Source organism: Pterocles gutturalis, unplaced genomic scaffold (genome assembly GCF_000699245.1).
Source record: "Pterocles gutturalis isolate BGI_N339 unplaced genomic scaffold, ASM69924v1 scaffold4505, whole genome shotgun sequence".
Taxonomy (NCBI): Eukaryota; Metazoa; Chordata; class Aves; order Pterocliformes; family Pteroclidae; genus Pterocles; species Pterocles gutturalis.
Window position 1 is genome coordinate 66,278 of NW_010138027.1, and position 22,978 is coordinate 89,255.

The 22,978-nt window shown below is 44.8% G+C and overlaps 1 protein-coding gene across 2 annotated transcripts; it reads left to right on the forward strand.

Moving 5' to 3' along the window:
- The first annotated feature begins 9,621 nt into the window (after nucleotides 1–9,621).
- On the forward strand, nucleotides 9,622–19,126 carry KCNJ1 (potassium inwardly-rectifying channel, subfamily J, member 1). 2 transcript variants are annotated; one of them, XM_010082809.1, is made up of 3 exons: nucleotides 9,622–9,656; nucleotides 10,484–10,500; nucleotides 18,003–19,126. In XM_010082809.1, the coding sequence occupies exons 1-3, from the start codon at nucleotides 9,622–9,624 to the stop codon at nucleotides 19,124–19,126; spliced, it is 1,176 nt and encodes a 391-aa protein (XP_010081111.1). The 2 variants fall into 2 exon arrangements, with proteins under 2 accessions (XP_010081111.1, XP_010081112.1); XM_010082810.1 differs by lacking the exons at nucleotides 9,622–9,656; nucleotides 10,484–10,500 and adding an exon at nucleotides 11,992–12,023 and having other exon boundaries at nucleotides 17,992–19,126.
- The last annotated feature ends 3,852 nt before the right edge of the window (nucleotides 19,127–22,978 follow it).

Consider the following 22,978-nt stretch of genomic DNA (forward strand, 5'->3'; position numbering starts at 1 on the left):
GCCAGCTCTCCCTGCAGAGGCATTGCCTACATTTCCCAAGGCCAGGCTCCTGGGACTGGGAACTAAACCCAGGCACCAATCAATGACAACACTTTTCCCAGTGAAAAGACAGAACAAAGAGCATAATGCATGTAAAGAGGATGTGCTGATTCCTTCACTACCCTGTCCTACCTCTGTGTTGCCCCTGGGACTGCTCTTGGGAAATAACTAAATAATCACTCCACACGACTTGCTCGCTTCCTTACTCTAACACTGTGGGCTCCATCCAGCCCATTAGCCGCAAAGAGAATTCAACAGAGCTCTCATTCTTCCCAGCGATATGCTCTCAGCTTGCTTTGTGACTCCCATGAGAGATCAATGCCTGACTTCACCGGGTCAGGATATCAAACCAGGCTTGCTACCTTGCTTTGCCTTTCTCTGCCTTGGTTATCATCTGTGAAAAACAGGATGATGAGTGCTTCCTGTATCTCTCCCTCTCTCCCCTGCATTCTGCAAGAGAGGGTGAATTTCATTTAGCAATGTTGATAGGGCCGTGGAGACTCGCAGATAAAAAGACTCAACGCGGAGCAGAATACAATGTTCTACCTTGCAGAACGTTTATGCTTTACTATTTCTTTTCAAAGCACCTACTGACATTGCTAGGCAACTGGGACACTGTCCAAATTAAACCTGTAATAATAATGAAACAAACAAACAAACCCTGTGTCTAATAGTCTACAAAATGCAGCTGAGGGCTGTCAGGGTAACACACAATGGATGGGGTGAATTCCTGAAGCTGGAAGAAAGAGAAGGCTAAAGTGGTCAGTTATCCCAAAAAGTAACCTTAGAGATACATCCCAGGGGGGACACAGCCACCGCTCAGAGGACACCAGAGACATGGTAAAATTTGGGAGCTTCTGAGGAGCAGCAAGATCAACTCGCTGGACTGTCAAGGGACCTCGAAGAATGGCAGTTCAAGGGATGGTCACTCGTGCAGGGAATAATGCAGGGTTGTAACTATATCGAAGTCTTCTTTTCTTCATCTGCAAAGTACAAAGGGTGGACAAACTGAGGCACAGACAACCTACCTAAAATTCATATTTGGTTCTCCAGAACCCTGTTCTCTGTTCTCCAGAACTAAAGTTCATATTCTATTCTTCAGAAATTGAGTTTTGCTGGTAATATTTAACACAGCCCTAGAAAAGCAACTGCAAGTGTACACGATCTACCCTAATCTGCTTACTCCTGTTCACATAGCAGCTTTCTGGCAGAGAGGAGCCAGTCCCCGTGCAGGTACGCCTGGCTGTGCAGCGTGGGCTATCAAGCGATCAGGTTTGCTCAGGCAAGCAGGATATCACATGCTCCAGAGAAAGCCTTCGGCTGGACACATCTGTGCTCACAGCTAACCGGGATCTGATGGCCTCCGGGGCTCTCAATGGTTGATGCAGGGACAACACCTCGGGATCGGCATTTCAGAAACATCTCATGCCCTTGAGAACAACATAGATGTCCATAAATACCTTTTTAGAGCTTACAGGAGCACAGGTAGTGGAAAACAATGAGAGAGGAAACGTGCAGAGGATGCAACAAAGTGTGATCCCATTGTAAAGTTTGATACCATTTGATCAATTGCAGCTTAAACCTTGTTAGAGCACAGTGCGTACCTGAGACATCTGTGCTCCTTCTTCTACCAAATTAATAAGCGCTGTCACTGAGCTGCAGCTAGCACCACTTTTAAAACCATGATATATAACAGAGGGATGAGCGCTCTAATGTCTAATGCAGAAGCCCGATGCTACTAGTCAAGCCCGATTTAGAAACAAAACTTCAACAGCTGTTAACTGGTGAAACTGGTTGTTCAGTGACTTCATATACTTTCCTACATAGAGTGTTTTAAACTTCTATTTTCCTAGCTTCAGCAAGAATAAAAGATGCCAGAGACCCTCAAGTCAGATGCCACTGTCAGTGTTCAGAGCCACCACTAGGTTTGCAGCATCACACACACGTTTTCATCGCAGGCGGCTCTGTTTAGGAGTGCAGAAGGGGCAAGGTGACGAGGACGCAGCTGCCAGTGTAAGGATACAGCGCTTCCTCTCAATACAAGCCTTATCTTTGCCTCTGCATGCTTAACTTTTTAAATGGAGAACTCGGTGACTAGAAAAAGGGAAGTGACTCATGACTTAACATCCCTCGCTGTATTCTGCAGGGGCGATTACACAGCCTGTCCCCCCTAAGGGCTGCCGGGAGGGGCTGGGAGCTGCCGGGCTGCCCTGCTCCGGGTGCTCCCCTGTGCTGGCAGGCTGGCCCCCAGCAGCTCTCAGCCTTGTGCTCAGCTCCGGCTGGCTCCAGCCAGGAAGGAAAGAAGCGCCTTTGTTGCAGCGCACCCATGCCCTACATTTGCAGGGGAAGTGAGGATTTCTCTGGCACTAACCTCCTCTGCCAAGCAGCTGAATTACAAGTAATGAGCTTTCCTCCTGCCACTGAGAAGCTGGCATAATTTCCTCCGTGAACAGTTGCATAAACCCCCTTTCCCCACGAGGCATTATCAGCAGAGGTGGTGTACCTCGCGGGCTTGCCAGGGGACTGGGAGGGATTCTTTGTTCCAGGAAGTCTTTAATGCAGCTGTGCTGTTGTAGCATCACAGCTTAACCACAGTGCTGAGTTCTGGTCACCCATTCCCTGTGCTTTCGGAAAAGTCACAGAAAAATTAAGTGTGTGAACACATCTAAAAGACACCAAACAACCCATCAGTGACTAGCCAAGTTTCTCTCTCACGCTATCAAGCCCCAGGTACAGTTTTCCTCCTCCCAAGCCCACATGCACTGCTCTGTAAAGAAGAGGGCAGATAACACTGGCTGCAAATGAGCCTCTCTTACTGTTCAGCTGCTGACTGTGACTTCAAGGAGTTAAATAACCTAGGTCTCTGCCTTTCTGGATTTCCACATGCATTGCCAAGCCAGCACTACAGCTTGAATTTAAATAGCCTATGCATTTAAATTTTGTCATTACAGTTAGCAGAGGAGGCCCAGGGCTTCAGCTACCTGCTAAGAATAAGGCAGGCTGAAGTGATTAGGAACCTTTTACTTTCATTAGTAGCATTGCTTGAAGGCGCTAGAAGGGACGAGGGATATAATCAACTTCATGTGTTGCGCTGTTCTTCCATTTCAGACACTCGCTGTCCTGGAGATTTACACTTTCCTCAAGCCCATCTGCATGCTGGCACGCATGGCTATTTATTTAAGGAGGGGTGTTGTTGGTGACACTCCTTGCTAAAAGGAGCAAAAACCCAGTTCTCATATTTCTCTCTCATCTATAACAGTTCTCATTCACAGAAAATAAAGTTTTGGGAATGAATTACAACTGCACATACAGCAGAGTGAATATTCAGTGTATGCTACTACCTAGAACACGCTCAGCATTTTGCTCATACACAATGAGACAGAATCATCTCTCCTGGGACTCAATAAAATTGCAACAGATTTCAAATTCCTCCCCATGGTAAGCGCAAAGTAAATAAGTACTGGGAGGCTGCCAGGCGAGCTACACTGAGGTTAATGAATAAACAACTGCCTGCGGTACTGACTTGCCCACGACACTTAAAATGTGTATCTTTGACTACATCTTAGGGAGACCTCCTCTTCTATAAATAATCATTCCAGAAGATAAAGGCATTAAATCTTTCTTCCTTTGACAAAACAGAGATTATCAGCATTTATACAGAAAGACAGCTATTAGGCAAACAGGCTTTTCATAGAGGACTTGCTTTTTATAGAAAATGTTGATTTTACCGTGAAAAACAGAACACTGAATAACAAGGAAAAAATGTCAAGTATAGCAAGGGACATTCTGAAAATGTTATCTCAGTCACACCTTGCTTTTCCCCATTTCTTCTCTATGCAAGATGCTCTCAAAGCATACATTTCCAGAAAAGCAACAAAGTGAGCTCAGAAAAGGGGAGAATGTTGTGAATTAGGAGAGCTGCTGGCATACCAACGTCACTTCGGAAAATGGGATGTAGTTGGTTGTTTATGGATGCATTTTTGGAAATATTACCCCAGGGGAATAAAATAATCAGTTTAACAAGCACAATAGTCTAGATTTCCAAGAGTGTCTTGGGTGATTTTGAACGTCCAACGTGAGAGACAATAAAGGTAAGTCACCTTGAAGGGCACTTTGTGGGAATCTCTGCCATGTAAAGGGTCTCAGAGCACCTAGGAGTCATTTGTCACTTGTGAAAATCTAGGTCATCTACTCCCCTCCTCCTGCTCTGCTTTTTCCATGCCAAATATAGAAAGAATTTTCTGGCTTCAGACTGAATAAAGTTGTTAATTACAGTCTTTCCTAAAAACCTGCAATTGAAATTCACTTGGGGAGTTTTGGAAAGCTGTGGAAAGCTATTCTTTTTTATAATATTCTTTTGACATGTCTTAGAGGAAAAAGGAAGAAAGCTCATTTGCTTTTAATTTCTCAGTTTTGAGGATAATATTTAACAGAAGTAAATCCCTTTAAGGGCTCAACTATGCTCTTTGAAGCTAGTGGGAAAAAATCCCATTGAGTTTCATGGCAGGAGAACTAGCTTGCTGCTTTAAAAAATGATGTTAAACAATCTGCTGGATGTTGTGTGATGCCAAATTAATTTGTGCCATCATGAACTGCCAATAGGTGAAAAGGAAAGGATTCCTCCACGTACTAGGCACAGTATAAAAACAACCAGATTATTTCAGAGTATACCACATCAAATTAGCTCCTGGAAAAATTTCTGGAGCAATTCCGTGGTCAAGTTCCGGGTGCTATAAAAGCCTGTATGTGTTGGTGTCACTAACAGCATACCTGCCTACAGGGATGTCAAGGGCTGTAACAAATGGTTTAACATGCTTTGTAGATTAAAAGTGCTACTTGACTATTATCAACTTTATTACTAATGACTGAGATATTAAAAGAATGGGATGGCTAATAACAGAGCTTAATTCCCTATATCAATGCTTTTTGTCTTCAGAGCACTCTGAGGCAAACGCTTGCGTCACCGCTCCTGTTCATTTCAACTGTGTGAGCAGATCTGGCTCTGCCCAAGTGCTAAAGAACCTTTTTTAAACATACAAATCCTGTTCCCAGGCTCCTTTAAAACGCAGATGATCCTGCCTGCAGGATGTCCTCCACCTGTCCCTGGTAGGTGGCTAGAAGCGCTGGATTCTTCTTGCTGTCTGGCCAAGGGAAGGGGAGGTTCCAGCCTGGGGATTTTAACGTTGAGGGTAGAACTCGTGTATTTACAGCAGGGTCCAAAAGATCAGGCTAGAAGCTGCTCCAGCCATCCTAGTCCTCTCTCTGCTGATGGAGAAGGATGGGAACTTCTTCCAGGCAATGCATTCTTAGATGCCTGTCAGAGCCAGAAGAAATGCCTTCCAGAGTCCAGAGGAAACCAGAAGAATTAGTTTGATTAGACATCTAACTTTATGTGCCTATAGGTAAGGGGGATGATTCCAGGCTTACATCACTCAATCCCTTATCAACAGGATATGCAAAGGCTCCCTTACCAAAGGATTGATAAGCACAAGAGATGCACATTTCCTTCAGCTCTGGGAAGACAGCAATGCAGAGAGATTAACAGCAACTTCACAGCGATGAGGGAACTCCTGCAGCTCTCTGTGAAGAGTTCAGATGGACTCTGGGTTTCAGCTCTGATCCGGGAAGGAAAGTCTGAGCAGGAATTTGGGCAAGGGCACACAGGTCTAATATAGCACAGACCAAATAAATCAAACTGCAAAGAGTTCTGCAGAATAAAAGAGGGATCAAGAGGCATCTGGTTCTTTCCAAGACCACACTGTCCGTGCAAAGAAAAGGCCTGATCCTCACAAGCAGACAAGACACTTCTGTTGGGCTTGTACTGGTGTGATGGGGCAAGAGTCAGATGCTGGTGACAGTAACATCAGCTTCTCCAGGTAATATTTCACTGTTTTCCCTCACTTTGGCAGCTCGACACTTCTGCTGTGGTTTTTATCCATCCAGCAGCCATTCCTCTGCCTTTCACGTACAATATATGAACCGAGGCACAATGTTAATGAGCCATTGCATATAGATGAGCTGGCAACCAATCTCAGCTGACACGGCCACACATAAAAGCCAAAAAGGGCCTTGGGCTCTCTTCCTTTGATATAGAAGCTGTTGGACCAAAGTACTGGGGAAATTGCATGATCTAGGGGACACAAAGCCGGGCAGCTTTTTCTTCCATCTCCCTTCTGCAGTCCCTTTTACTGCTTAAGACACAAGGTAAGAGGCTCAGTGCCATCCTGTTTTCTTGGTAGCTGATGAAAAATCCATGATATTTCCAGATACACTGTCCCTTCTGCTTCCTTGCACTAAATTGCCACCTAATGACTACAGCAAGGGAACTGGAGCGCCCTTTGTTTGCGGTACAGGATGTTTGGATTCTACTCTTACTTTTCCTTGGCCAACCCTCTTGATAGCTCTCTGCTTTGGTTTCTGCTCCCATAAAACAGGCTATTGAGGCTTCGGAGAACATTGCCAAAGGAAATGTCTGCACGTGCAGACCCAGAAGGCAGAGGATGGCAGTTCAGGCATCACTCCGGGGGTGCTGGGTGGTATTTCCGACAGTGGCATGGAGCTGGAAGTGCCTTACACTACGGCTGTGCAAGCAAACTGGGGTGGGATAAGCTGAGACAGGTTCACAGCATACAAGCTGTTGTGTGGTAGCTGCCAGCTCTCGTTTTAACCCTGCACGAGTACCAGCCAGCCTGTCTTCACCTCCGTTACCCAAAGCGTGTGTACCCAGGCAGTTAACAAGCAGCAGCTAATGATTTTCACAGCTACACCTTCCGTTCAGCGTGTTTCAGTCACACAGCAGTAACCTGTACCTAAGAAGTTCCCTACATTCAGATGCTCAGAGGCTACAGTTAAGAGTTTCTCAAAACTACTGTTAAAAGAAGTAACCACCCCTATATTATCTTCTCTTTTGGGTGTGACAACATGTAGTGCATGGTTCACTTCCTTAATCTCAGTCACATTGCTTTTCTCAACCCATATAAACATCAGCAGGGAAAAAAGGAAAATCTGCATATGTGTTAGTAATAAATTTAAAAATCAGGGTATACGACTGCAGGGCTGACTTGTCAGAAAATGGTAATTAAAAGTGTTCCAGCTGACAGTGAATGAACTTAATGAATTATTAGTAATGTTCTCTGAGAACATTTGATGGAAGACACCATAAGAGTTCTTACTTAAACAAACCAATTTTCTGCATGATGCAACTTCACTGCACAAGAGGAGGAAAATCTCCATTCCGGAATCAAATTATGAAAACAACAAACTAATGGTTTGAATTATCAGGCAGTAACAGGTGCCCCTTCTGTACTGATTGCCTCTGTTTCCTATACCACAGCCTTTTTACATAGGTGCTTATCTAGTAACTGCCACCCTTTTCTTAAATTCTGTTTAAAAAGCCCAGTAAGGTGTAGCGTAAGAGAGTTTTGGTCACCAGCTAACCGCTACCTAGCGTTACACGTACATAGCACAGTGGCTGACCAGCTCAGCTTTCCTGCAGATACACCAGTGCCCAGGGACTGACCCTTTTGGCTAACACCTAATCACACCAGAGGCTTCTGCGCAGTGGTCCGTGCATTACCAAAACCCTCGGCTCGTGCCGGGCAGTGTCAGCAGCAGCAAGCACACTCTCTTTCTATGCGGTCTTATAGACACCTTTGCATAAGAGCCTCGGCACATGCCAGTCCATCTGATTAGATGTAATTTGCTGCCAGATCCTGCCCCTGCTTTGCTGTGCTCCTCACTGAGAGGGGAGCTGAACAAGGCGGGTGAGGAGGGGTGTACTTCAGATAGATGAGCAGAGGGCATCGGACTCTTGGGCTGGGCTCTCAGGTTGAAGAGAGAGCAAGCAGCTGGGGGGAGCGTGTGAGGACTCGGAAACACAGCCCTATTTAGTAGGAGCAATGTGTGGCATGGGGAAGGATGAGGGCAAAGGGCACTAAGTCTTAATCGTGGATTTGTATTCGGGTGGGAAGGAGACGGGGGGCTGGGAGGTGGTGAGACAGGTGGTGGAAAGACGCTCTCATGCCTCATTTCTTTTTCCCCCACTGAGTTTCTTGCTGGTTTCCAGCTCTGTACAGATTGTTTGTCCTTCACTGTTTCAGGAGAAATGTAACAGAGAGCAGCCCTGGGAATTCACGTTTCTTGGCAGACGTTCTGTGGACCCAGCCCTATAGCTGGTAAGCCGTGAGATTCTGGGGTAACTGGGTGGTTCTGGAAGGAGGGTGGTCATGGTGAAAGTTCAGAGCATCCTGCACCTGAAAGCTACTCTGCCATTTCAGCTGTAATCAGCAGCTCACCTTAACACCCCGTAACGATGGTGCATCCTCAAGTCTCAATTAGAGTGGGAACGAGGAGAGTTTGCACAGGAATGTAGCTTTACCTTCCAAGTGAAGTGCTACAGAACTGCCAGTTGTCTACTCCCTCAGCAGCACTATAGTCCAGCCTGCACACTGGAGAAGGAGCTTTATAGTCAAGATTCAGAGTTTTTTGTTAGCCCACCCTGTCTTCACGAGTCTTTTCTACGGAACAGGTACCCTGGACCACCTTCAGGCGGTGGGTGGCTGATGCGTTTGCACATTCCATCCTGAGTGCTCACAGAGGTAAGCTGGTTTTGTTCATTTCTTGATTTCATAACGCAGGGCTTTGACATGTGAACATGCTTTCTCTGCAGTATTCCATGAAAAATGCAAAATAATTTAAGTTGGCTTATACTTTAATCAAGCCTCTCAATGACATTCTGTGCTGTAGGGAGAAATGTGCACAGATCAGCCGTGGAACAGGCAACAAACAGCAAGATGTTGTTTGGAGCCCTAGGAATTTCTGTCCCAAAGAGGAAAACAAGCAGTTATACAAGTGCCACTTGCACCATAGATGCAGCTACTGGGATCTGAAAGGCCACCCTGTCCGTGAGTGTTTGCTAATATCAAGAGATAAAACAAGGCAGTTAATCTCACTTCCTTTATTCATCTAAAATTTGGAGGTAAGGGCTAATCTTGTCACCTTGATTGCTCACACAACCTGGTGGTAGGCAGGTGAGATGAGATGTCATGAAGAACAGCCCCCCCAGTCCTCATGTACACTAACTCCAGTGTCTCTCTCTGAAATTACCTGCCTGGTCTCTTCGAACATTTTGAGGGGTAAAGTGAAGTGACAGTAAATCCTTCAGGGAGTTTACGCTGCTTCTCTAGGACTCTGGAAATCTCAAATCACATCCCGAGGTCTGCTACATAATTGAATTCTGCATGAACTAGAGCAACCGATACAAGATTTTTAAAAGCTTTTTAATATCGGAGGTACTTTGTGGAGTAATTCAGTCCAAGGTTCAAATCGGGCACCTCACAGAAGCAGAAACCTCTCTCAAAATGGGAGTCTTGGTACCTAGAGCTGCCTGTGTAGCTGAAGATACAGGTAATTTCGAGAGGAGTAATTGGATGGAAGCAATTCACCTTGAGACACCCATTTCTGACATCTGAGAGGCACTCCGAGACACCTGAGCTACTAACGTGGCACTTCAGCAAGTTCCCCCAGGTTGGTGGAATGAATTGATGCCATAGAAAATAATTCCAGCAAGACTTAAGCTCCTAAATGAATGGGAAAGATGCAAGATGCCTGTGCAGGCTCAACTCTATTTTCCACTGGGAATGAGACAGTAGGCTATTTGGGTATCTAAGAACGCAACATTCTTCTCACTTTTCTGTTTTTGTCTGGAACATAAGGACCTCCTGCAGGAAATGCATTACATGCTAATATTAAGATATCATGCACGCAGAAGCTTTTCTTCTTCTTAGATAATGAACAAGTTTCTGCCAGCATAGCAATTGGGCAGCTCTCATGTCTATTCTCCCAAAATCTGAGCTCCGTTAACATCCTGACTGCAGTAAGCTGAAGCTGTGTTGCCCGTCCACAGCAGCACATTCACGAGGTCTCAAAGCTTTTTGTGATCACTGAGTTTATCCATACAACACCCTGGCTTCACTTCCATCTTATGAGTAGGTGGGGAAACAGACACAAAAGGGAGAACACTTGTCCCGTAGTACACACACAAAAAAAAAAAAGGCAAAAAGGCAGGAACTGAGCCCAGATATTTGGACTCTGGGGAATGCTTAACCACTCAGCTCTGCTTCCTAGGTCCTGCAGCCCCAAACCTTCTTATTAGGGCAGATTAGTTGATGGGTCGAGACACAATCTGCTCACTAAGTTTACTCTTTGCTGCAAAATAGCGAGGAACAGAATGTGCTGAATACTGGTCTCTGACCTTGGTAATAAGTTGATTTAATTGGATTTGATTTTTCAAATGTAACATCTCAAGTCAGCCATAAACTCTGGAATTAGCATATCACATCTCAGCGCAGGAGAGATTTTGAAGTAGCAGAAGGAGATGAAGGCCATGCCCAATGAATTTCAAATTACACTGAGGATGAACTCAGCCATATGCATGTCATGCTAAAATTGTGCAGGCTCTGAGTGCATCAAGCAGCAAAGTTATTAATGGCTTACATTTGCTATTAAGAATGCAAAGTAGCTATTTTGCACCCAGTTTGTTCATACATCTCTTCACATCAGTGGCCCATGTGATGGGTCAATAATTCACTCGGTGCACACTCAAAGCCAAGAATGTCTTGCAAGTCAATTACACTTATATAAATAATTAGGAACACAAAAGTAACTGAAGGATTGAATAAAAAAGCTCTGCTGGTGAAATACTGCATACACCAGTGATAGCAGACTCTGTTCCTGGCTTTCCATTTGCAGCTGGTGTTCCCCAGTACCTTGAAAGGGCACTGCGCATGCCCCTGAAAGCAGAAATTACCCTTAAAAGGGGCAATTTTGAGTTTCAGTATTTCAGGGAATGCTCAGGTACTCATGTAACTAAGAGCTATTTGCTTTCTGCGGGAGATGTGGAAAAAGTAGGACATTAGGCAAATAGCTGCCTGCTGAGATTTGATCCTGAAGATTTGCTCCTGAAATGTGTTTAGCTTTCATGGCATTCAGCTGTGATAAATCCCAGGAACATTTTAACCAACCTACCAGGCGCAAGCAGACTAATTCAGACAGACAAAATTTGCTTCGTCAGACCTTGTAAGAAAGAGCACCAAATGCCTTTAATACCTCTGGCTTCAGCTGGAAATCGCTGGAATTGGGCTTTTTTCACAACCCAGGTCTTGGAACCACAAACTGACTCTAGAAGCCATGGCAGGGGCTGCAGGCTCTGCTGCACATCCCTGCAAAAGGCACTGGAATGCTGGCTGTTACCCACATCACGATGCAGCAGCCGAGGAGAGCAGAGGGAAGGAAACTGTTGAGACGAGACTGTAATGGGACAAGATGTATTAGACTGCTTGGTTGAACACCACAGAAACCAAGCTTCAGGAACCAGAGGTAGGAGAAAATCTGTCAATCAAAGTCTGCAGTGCTGCCAGCAGTTGTGATCAGACACTATAGGATGAAATCTCCCAACCACCGGTGTCTGATACTCTTCTTGTTGAACCTCAGCTGATTAAACGCACGGCATCAGCAAGCAAGTGCCGGTCTACCTTCCAGCAAATAGAAAAGTAGCAAAAGAACTAAGAGTAGAAAAAGACCTCTATAACCTATATATGTGGGATTAACTGATGAGTACAGGTTATGAAAGGAAGGGGAATGAGAAGTGCTAAGTCATAGGCAGTACAGAACTTACCCTGCAATGTCACATGCCTTTAATCTCTGGCAACCGAGACATGCACAGGTGGAAAACTACTTTACCCACAGCTCAGTGCTATAAACTAGCCTAGGAGAGAGCTACACACGCCTTCATCCCGAGAGGAAGCCTTCCTCACTTTGTTCTCTGTTTACCTTAAGAGGGCAATAAAGTATGAAAGAACTGCCTTCTATAGAGAGAAAAAAAAATAGCAATGGTTTCTATTTATAACATACCATCGCTCCTGAAAGATCTTGGAATATTTTATAAGTGGCAGCTCTGTTCAGAGATCATTTCAGTTACTACTGAAGTAACATGCTGCTCTAACAGGGCAGTTCAAAAGTTGCTTTGTAATAAAATAATACTCTACATCACGAAAAACCATTATCAACATTAAAATAGCCTCACAGTCGCATGTAAATAGTGGAATTATTCCTATTTCCATCGCAGACAGGGAACAGGAGTTGGAAAGCAATGGAAACAGGCTGAGATCACAGAGTGAGGGCTACAGCTCAACATCTGCCTTTTCCAGACCGATGAGTCTGTCTCCTGTTCACATCCTGAACCACTTCAGGTGAAGCTGCAGGCTGCTGCAGAGCTCAGCTACCATCTATCATATCATCTGGTACATCTCCAGTTCTTTTCTCTTACAACCCTATCTGAGAAACACTCAGGGCTGGGGTTCCCAGTGGGAACCTGGCAAAGCAGGGATTCAAATCTGTCTTATCGAGACCGATGCGATAGTCCTACCCACACTGCTGTGGTTGGCTTGTTGGCAACAAACCAGCAGAGCACAGTGGGTTTTTGCCAGTTTAGAAGTCAAAGTCACCTTGATAACCAACAAAAGCCTGGGAAATTACAGCCTCGCTGAAGGTAGGGACTGCAGTGGGACAGCGCTGTTAACACTACATGAAAATGTTCCCCAAGTGCTGACTAGGATAACCCCTCACTGCACTGTTTACCCTGGTGCTACAAGCAGGTGAAAATTGCAGCAGAGCAATGCTCCTGCACCGTGCAATTCATGCCACGAGCTACAAGCATCAGGGCAGAGCACCAACGAGCTGTATACAGTCTATATCATAAAACCACAGTGGCAGAATTCAAAAGAACTCTTCCTGCTGCCCTCTCATCCGGGTTAGGTGCTCATCTGCCTTTCCCTCATTTTCCTCAGCATCACACAGAGGGAGTACTATGGACCCGAGAAGTAGTAAATCAAATCCTGTCTCAAGGCTGACACAGCAGGGCTAGCACGGCTGTTATAGTCTGTTTCGGGTATTCTTTTACTGCATCCCTCCTCTGGAGGTGGAATTGGCAATTCCCTGTGATGTGAACTGCTGGGAGAAGACTTGATATCACAGCAACATTTGCTCTCTTGCTTTTGTTCCTCTAGCACTGCACAGAGCGCAGAGAGAGCAACTGCATGCTTTTCTTGTGCGCTGAGTAAGCAAGAACCTTCTTCCAACCACACTGAAACCTGCTGCAACAGTGCTCAATGTTCTCTGTCAGCAACCCTCCCCATGCCTGAGCTGGGTCATTTTGGGGGGGTATGAAGCCGCCATCAGTTTAAATGTACCGACACTTTGGAAAGAAATGAACGGAAGCTTTTATATGACAAAGTAATGCTGAGCACTGAGATACTTTGAGATCAGACGCCGCAGCAGGGTCAGGACTGTCAGTGTTCACGGGTGGTTTTGCCTCCGGGAGTGGCTTTCTTCGAGCTGCGTGGCCGATGCCCGAGTCAGCTGCCTCTCAGCCTTAGGGCTCCTGCAGAAAGCCCTTTCGCCACACCGCGCTGGTGACTGCGACTTGACATTGCCAATCTGTAGGGGAAAAAAAAAAAGTGAGTTAATGATTCAACCCCTTAAATACTTCAGCAAAGAACAACAAAATGAGAGACCGTGCAGAACTGGCTCACATGACTCTGGCCATTTTCCCTGGGACTTTTATGGTCGGTGTTTATGCAGTATTGCCTCCCCAGCCCACATCTGACTGCAACGTAGTTCTTTGGCACAGACAGCTTCTGCTCTCGGTCATACAGGTGAGAACTTAGTACACTCTGCCCTTCTCGCACGTTTAGAGTGCAATGCCTTCTTCTGGCAATAGAAAGTAACCAGACAAATCCTGCCTTTCTCCTTTAGAAAGCTTCAACAAAAAGCAAAATTATTTTATTTTCAAGACTTCTCAGTAAATCAAAATTAATTCTCTTAAAGTAGAATACAAAACTAGTATAACAGGAGTTAAATCCCTGTTTTTTTTTTTTTTTTCTCTTGCAGCCACAACACATCACACACAAGTCCAATGCAATGAGAATTATTTTGAGGCTTTTTTGACCAAAGACAATTTTCTTGAGAAATAATTTCTCCATGTGAGCTACTTTCTATTGAAAATTTAATATATTCAGTGGAAACCAAATTGTCTGAAAATAGAAATAGTTCTGTTGGGAAATCCTGCTGTATAGTAAAGGCAGCTTAGCTCCCAGTTCTCTGTTCTCCAGAGGCAAGATACCCAGCATGAACGCGTATCTCCCAATGCACCCTGAAGGTGAATGGCTCATCTGCTGCATGGGAATTGTCACAGCAGAAGGTGCTATGGGAGATACAGTCCATTCCTGGAATTAGTTTACGTGTGTTTACCGCAAATCTGAGATGAAATATAACCGTATTTAGAGTGGAATTCAAATTGATGCACAACCCAGAGGTCGGCAGGTACCGCTTTGCCTCCCCTGCTGAAGAGTGGCCATCACTGCGATGGAAAAGGGCAGTGCTTTAACACCTTACAGCAACTCTGCTCCGCAGGAGAGGGGGCAAGGCAGGGGACGAGATCCATTCTTGTACCATTAGAAATTCCATTTGGAGTTTGGGCTGGCAAAATTATAGTCACTTGGACCAGAGACGCGACAAGATTCCCAGATGAGCACGCTGAGACAGATTGAAGGATATTTCCCACATGGAACTGGCACTTCAGTCAGCACTTGGGAGGCATAGCCCCCGCGTTCAGTGCTCAGATTTGCTATCAGGAATAAGGATTTAATGACAACATCACCAGGTTCAAGAAGAAAGCTTGCCTCTGTCAGCTTGCCAGTACCAGCAGGTCTGGTCCCTTTGTTAATGTGTCCATCAGAAGGTGGGCATGGAGGATGGCATAAATCAGATTCTTTTTAGACATACCCGTAGGGCTAACTGCCTGCTTTAGGCGAGCTCGTATTCTTGCTATGCTTATAATTTATTCAATAGAGGGGGCTAGCTCTCTTTGGCAGCCCTTGATTCCAATCTGATTTTGATATAAGCAGTAAGACAGGATGCTGCAGCTGTCACCCCATCACAACAGGCACGTTCCTGCTCTACCCAGGGCAGCTAGTGAAGGGCACATGAGCTATACTCTCCAAAGGTCTCGGTAGCAAAGCAGCCAGCAGATAATACACCATGAGACTAAGTGTTATAGTTTGCTTTTCTAATAAAAAAGGATTTTATAAGGTATTAGGAACTGGATATTTCACATATTTTGTTCAGAGAAAGTTCAACAAAAGAAAACACAGAAAAAACTGAAAGAAGATCTGAGTTTTGAAAAGATCTGAACAGGACTGAAAAAAATAATCCTCTAACTCTGTATCCCCCTTTCTTCTACCTAAGCTTCTTAGAACTTCACCTGAATCCCTAACAAAGATGTATTTCTAACAAAAGCCGTGGGTTCAGTGGGCTGCTTTTCATTTATGCTGTCTCGCCCTAATGATTCGGTTCTGCCAACTTTGCTCGTACATCCATTGCAGCGAGGGCAGAAATACCTGTGAAGCCTTGGATATCAGAACTTCGGTGAAATAGCAGGTGACAGGGCTTGATTCTTGTCAAGCCCTCATCAAAGGTTAAACACCTTCCCCTTCCCTCAGTGGCTGATCTCCAGTGCTGCGCGTGGCTGAGATTAAAGCCCTTTCCCTGGATTAACGAGCTCCGCACACAGCCTTGCGCAAAGGACTTACCCAAAGAACAATTAAAGCTCCTGGTCATTATCCCCCACAGCCAAAATTTTTCCAAACAAACCAACAGAAAGCAAGTAAGAGCAAAGAGAAGCACTCAATCACGTTTGTGAGTGAGCAGCGGAACTCCAGCGGGTAGGGAGCAATCAGGAGCCGCAGTGATGGTCGTTACCCACTTGCAGGAACGCAGAGAAAGGAGGAGGTAAAAAGGCATCCATTAGCAGCTAACCTTCGGGGCTTTTAGCAAATATTCTGGGTGGAGGGAGAGATCAGTTAGGAAAGATCAGGAATTTGAGAATGAAAATGTAAGTTTTGCTTACTCTAGTGATCACTGTGAAACACGAGACTGGAAGTGGAAACTCCTTGTTTTCAGAGCTAACCTTGACACATCATCTTTATTCATTGAGTGCTTTTATCAGTGAGTGACCCATTATTGAGGAATACAGGCAGTGTGCCTTCTGGAAATACATTACGCCTGGGGACAGCAGCAACTTTGCTGACTCCTGCAACACAGAATTTCACATGCAAGACAGACAGCAATACCGTGTTCGTGTGGGCCCAACAGGAAACATATCCTGGTAAATATTAGCTAAGACGTAGCTGGGTTACCTTCGCTGATTTAAACGGAAAGGACTTGAAGTGCTGTATTATATAACTCGCTTTATATAATCTCCTCTAGACAGTCTGTGATACACTCACCGCTTGCCTATACAGGAGGGAATTGTTCTCCTGCTACACTGCAGTTGTGTGTGGGAGCAAGAAAGATTTGTTGAAGGAGGATTCCTTTGTCATCCTGCCTGAAGAAGGGTGTAATTCTTCCCCTCTTTGATCTACTTGGGGGTAGCTTAAGCAGGGCTTGTAAAACAGCCTCTGAAGAGGGCATGTAAGATTTAAAGAGGCAGGAAAAGAATGGTTAGGTTGGGGATCTGTTTTCAAGGTTCCAGTCTGATGACCATGCTGATTAGCTTGCTCTCATCTCTTCTGTGATTCTTATCTGCTGAACTGGATGTCCAGATCCTTGGTCAAATTCACAGAAGTTTCAGTGAAGCCTGAATCAGATCTACCAGAATTGCAGGAGCAATTTAGCACAACACCTAGCACGAGAAGATGGGTAGATTAGAAACCAGAATATTTCTTCAGCTTTCTCCCTTTCACATCTATCGAGTAGGATCGGGAGCACATCTGCTGCGGCTCACCTATGCCAAAGGTACGCACACGCAGCTTACGATGGACAGCACCCTGGCATTTCACACCCTGTTCTGGTGATGACAGTCATTGCTGCCCAAAAGGATAAAATGAATGCCCATGACAGCTCCAACTGAGTGCTTTTGCACAATAGGGATGTTAAAAATACTGGAAATCTTCTTTGAACAGTGTGTTGCACAGGACTGTTTTATTTTTGCTCATAATATGCGTTGACATGAACATATTCAAAGTGCGTCAGGAAAATAAAACTGGAGGATTGTTTAGAAAGTGACCTCACTCCCTCCTTCCTTGGATACTTGCTTAAAGTTTAACCTTTGTCAGCTACATTTGTACCCAATAAATTCACCAGCAAAAGTTTAAAACAGTGAAAAGCTACATTACAACAAAAAGGACAAAATTAGCAGGGACACAGAGCTATATGTTGCTTAAATAAGGGATTTCAGAATCTTAGCATTACCTTTGTGGTGAGTAATCATCCAATTCTCCTGCTGCTGAAATTTAATCTTTTATTCTCGCCTAAAAGCCCTGTTTGAGATGCTTTTGTGATGCCAGAGTCTGAAATTCACACTCTCAAACCCAATCTGTATGCTAAGAATAACTGCATATCTGGCTTCACTGTGCCCTTGCATCTACTCTTATTTCTTCCTAAATTCGCTATCCACATCGCATCCAGGGTCTCCGAATGCCGATGGACACACGTGCACACACACTGGCACAGACAGGCCCCACTTCACCTTCTAAAAGGCAGAAAGACGTCAAAATCCAGCCACTCCCCACCAGTTTTCCCAAGATATAAGTTACCTGCTTCTACATGTCCCCACTTATTCAGCTGAGCGAGGTGCAATATTAACAGGTGACTGACTCAACATTTACTAAGCCAAAACGATTTTATTTTTTTGTTGTTGGAATGCTCCTTAGGCAAGAATCTGTTAGTTTCCTCATCTACTTACTGGAACTTTTCCCCACCAGCTGAAGGAAAATATGCAAATTATAGAACTTTTCCTAAACAAGTGTCTTGAGACTTTGTCAGAATTTACTTCCCGCCTGCAGGTATAAAGGAAACCTGCGCTACCCGTAATGTTTATGATTTCTTCCTCTCCAGAACACTATCAGCAGAGGGAATGTTCAACTACCTCCGGAAGCGCTTTACCAGCCACATCAGAGAACGCAGCCGGCGAAGGGCAAGACTCGTCTCTAAGGATGGAAGGTGTAACATAGAGTTTGGCAATGTAGCAAAGGCAAGGTTTGTCTTTTTGATCGATATATGGACAACTATCCTGGATCTCAAATGGAGATACAAAATGACTATCTTCATCTCAGCATTCTTAGGCAGCTGGTTTCTATTCGGTCTCCTCTGGTACTTTGTGGCATACGTACACAAAGATCTTCCGGAATTCAGTCCTTCCATAAATCACACCCCCTGTGTTGAGAATATCAATGGCCTGACTTCAGCTTTCTTGTTCTCCTTGGAGACCCAGGTCACCATCGGCTATGGCTTCAGATGCGTGACAGAACAATGTGCCACTGCCATCTTCCTGCTCATCTTCCAGTCTATCCTGGGGGTAATCATCAATTCTTTTATGTGCGGTGCCATCTTGGCCAAGATCTCGAGGTCCAAAAACCGGGCTAAGACCATCACCTTCAGCAAGAATGCTGTCATCAGCAAACGTGGTGGGAAGCTCTGCCTCCTCATTCGGGTGGCAAACCTCAGGAAGAGTCTGCTGATTGGGAGTCACATCTACGGAAAGCTGCTGAAGACCACCATCACCCCAGAAGGAGAAACAATCATTTTGGACCAGGTCAACATAGAATTTGTAGTTGATGCTGGCAATGAGAATCTCTTCTTCATTTCTCCATTAACTATTTATCATATTATAGATAAGAACAGCCCCTTCTTCCACATGGCAGCAGAAACCATTCTGCAGCAAGATTTTGAATTGGTGGTGTTTTTAGATGGCACTGTAGAAGCCACCAGCGCTACCTGTCAAGTGAGGACATCCTACATCCCAGAAGAGGTGCTCTGGGGTTATCGCTTTGCTCCCATTGTGTCCAAGACCAAAGAAGGGAAATACAGAGTGGACTTCCAGAACTTCAGCAAGACAGTGGCTGTGGAGACCCCCCACTGTGCCTTGTGTCTCTACAATGAGAAAGAAGCTAAAGCCAAAGAGAAGAAGGGTTATGACAATCCTGGTTTTGTCTTGTCAGAAGTTTGTGAAACCAGTGACACAAAAATGTAGTTCCAGATATTCATGGGACTGTACCTTTTTTCATATTAATTCAGCCTTGAGAGGATTAACTTAGTAAAACAAAAAAGAAACACACATTCGTTTATCTTCTCAAAAGCCTCAAATCAAAGAGGAACAGAATACCAGTGATCTCCAGAACACTATTTAACTACACTATACACCTGTGTGCCATGGAATTTCTGGAACTGTGGGATATTTTATGAAGCTGCTTTGTTGGAATGTCCAACACACAAGTTCCCAGAGGCATGCAAGTCTGTTAAAAAGCCTGAAAACAGGGAGAGAAACTTTAGGACATGCTGAATGTACACAGCTGTCAGAATGACAACACGGAAAGGGAGACAGAAGGCAAAGCTGAAGAAACCTAAGGGACTTAGGAGCCAAAACATCAAAAAATATGTTTCTAGTTGCCAAAGTCTTCTATGAAAACAGACCCTCTGGCTCCAGAACCCTTGAGCACTTCTGAACATTTTTGAACAATTTGTTCTTTTTTTTTTTTGAGGCTGGTACCTCTACCAAAATGGAGCATTGCAGGATGGTACGTGCTTAGGAATCTAGAAAAGACAAAGCTTGGACCATCCTTTGCATCTAGAACTCTGTAACATACAACTTCTCTCCTGTGAAAGCCTTTGATTCCCTTCAGGGAAAAATAGCCAAATGGAAAAGTGAAAAAACAAGGAGAAGCAGAGACCCACTGTGGGAGAAGAGGAATTTTGCAGCTTATTCCTGTCTCACCCTTCAGATACTCTTCTCTCCACTCCCCCAGGAGCTGGCTAACTGTGAAATGAGGACACCTCTGAAGACAGCCATCCAGAAAGGTGAGACACAGTGGGGAGACGAAGAATACATTGATTGCTTCACACCTGGCAGAAAAGCAACCCACTGGGAAAAGAGAGGAAATTCCCAGCTCTAGATGTATCCTTCAGAAAAATCCACAGAGCAAACACAGATGATCTTTTCCTTTGAAGCACAAAGGTCTTGTTAAAACAAAAACACAGCTCAGGAGCCTCCCACCAACAGTGGGCTTCAGATTTAGTTCCAAACCGTTCATCTCACCACAGCAAAATGTGCATCCCTACAGGAAACCAGTTCTGCTCAGTGGTAGCTAAGTAGTGGTGAACACTTTCCGGGGCTGATTTTTGACATTTAAGTTTCAAATGCAACAAGAAGCTTCAATAACTTTTTGGTGAATTTCCACTTCCTCACAGCTTCCCCGCCCCCAACTAGTTTATTTGCTGAGAGTTCAAGTGGCAAACCCAAGAGGTTTTTTTGGGAACTCTTCCCAGTGATGTAATTCAGCTCATCTATTTTCAACACTGTGATCAAATGGAAGCATCTTTTAAAAAGCTGCTGGACTGAGTGGTTTTAAGAGAAGGGGAAAACTAAGCAGGTCAAATGATGCACAAGGCGAAGTTTTTTTACAATAACTGTGACTGTGGAAATCAAAGTCTGGGAACCAAGAGTATTCATGTCTGAGTCCCAGTGTAGCATCAGCTTTGCTGGTTCGGAACAGATCACCTTACATCGCATGTTACAGATGGCAAATCCGAGATACATACTAAAGTACTTATGCTGTACAAAGAACAATGTTATGAACAATTATGTCACTAAAGCACTTTAAAAGCGAATTCTCAACTGTCTCAATCTTTCCTCTCTTCAATACACCCCTGTGAATGTCTTCTTTCACTTCTAGATGGAAAAAAAAAACCTAAAAATTGGTGCACTATGGGTAGAACTAAGGAATGCTGGAGCTGCCAGAGGAAAGCTTGAAGGCAATGCACAAATATTGCCCAATATCTTAAGTGCACTGTTTTTACAACCTTATAAAACATTGCCAACCGCAAAAATATTTTTACGGTCCCAATCAGCACAGCATCTGAGCCCCTCCAACCATTAGTGCATCTCAGATTGTCTGTGTGGAAGGAGGGTTTTATTATTGTCCGTTTTGAACGTCACACCAAAGCACCAGCAGCAAGTTAGTGGCCATCCACAGAAATCTAGGAGGGAGCGGTGAACTGAAATGCATCACAGAATGGTTTAGGTTGGAAAAGACTTTTAAGATCATCAAATCCAACCATAACCCTAACACTGCCAAGTCCACCACCAAACCACGTCCCTACACATCTTTTAAAAGGTCCAACCCACCTCTGCAAGGAGGCGACAGGAAAGATTCTAGTTGGTTTGGGATGTTAATGCCAGGGGAAAAAGAATAATGATCAAATACCACTCCAGTGCCTGTCCAGGGTGTACATCCTCCAAATCTTAAGGGATCCCTAAAGAACGCACTTTCAGGCACTGCCCTTGGAAAGCCATCTCCAAATCCTCAGGCTCCAAGTTCTTCATGATACAGGTTTTTAACCTTTTGCCCTGGGTCTCTACCGCAGAAGCGTGAGGCAGCGTTATCCCACGTCTAGAAGCACTAAGCACCACCAGGACTATAACAGAAGATACTTGATCTCACTGCAAGAAGGACTGCCTGTTGTTCAGCCTATTCCAGCACTTACACCTGCCTCCAAAGCTATATGGCAAGGGAAGGGTGCTGGGATTCTCGTGCACGTTTTGGTATTACAGAGGGAGGGCTCGCTACTGCATGAACAGAGGAGATACGAGGGGGACATATCCAAAATTGTCAGGGCCATGGCTGAGCTGTCAAGCTTAGAGGACTATCATACTGGGGGCTAAATGGGAATCTAGGAATGAAACCCTCCTCCCGTGAGCCTCCCGCTGATTGTCACTTCAGGAAACGCCTGCCAGTCCCCGCCTGCCAGCGGTGCACCAAGCAGCAGATAGAGCGCCGTAGTCAGAGCCCAGCAGCAGGAGAACAATGAGTGGAATTTCCTTTTTCTGTCCGGAGAGGGCTGTTTGTCACCGGAGAGATAATGTCCCAGGGCAGGGAAAAAGGGTTATCGGGAGACATGCCGCACACAGTGCCACTCAGGACAAACTCCATAGGAAATCTATTTTGGGGGATGTCACCCCTACTGCCATTAAAAGAAAATTCAGTTAAGAGGATGAAAATAAATTTAATCTTGCTGAGCAGAAGTGGCTGGAGGGAACCACAGACCCGATACTGGGAAACAAAGACTGGTTTCTTCACCCGTGACTGTTTCATTTTTCCTTCTCTACAGCACTCCTTGCTCAAGCCTTATGGTTCTCTCATCCATCCAGTCTGCAGGCTGCCCATAGTGTTGCAGCAACACTTACACCTTTCCACAAAGTGGAACGTGCAGTGGAGGCCACAGCCTAGCCAACGCAAAGCAAAGGGCTGCGGAGAAAGTCCTTATCTCTTCAGGAGAAGAAATCAGACCCTGTACTTATTGCAGGATTAATGCCTAAAGGATTTAGCTGTGAAAGTGTTAGCCAAGCAGCTAGGCTTGGGAATAATGTGTCTGCACCAAACTTAATTTATCTTCTCATTCCACAAACAACATGTTTCTTCTACTGTATTTATTTTAAACATTCATTCAAGCTGTGCATAATATTTCAATCATTTTGAAATAGATTTACCCTCCTGCTGGCAAATGAATAAGGCATCCTGCTGTCTGCTGGAGAAAGGGCCGTGAATTAAAATAACTGCTTTTAGTGAACTGACATGCGCTAGTTAGCTGTCTCCACATACTCTTTGGTAGTAACTGGTGAAGAGAGACCCCTAAATAATAACTGAAAAAGCAAACCATTGCAAACCATTTAGATACCGACTTGCATTGCTGGAATGTGGCAGACCACTGCTAATCAGCTCACTGGATAACTTCTGCACGTACACGCTTCCTTGTAAACTCAGCTACTCATCCATAAACAAGTCAGCAGTGTGCAAAGCCCTGACACAAGCGAGAGCAGCAGAGGTGT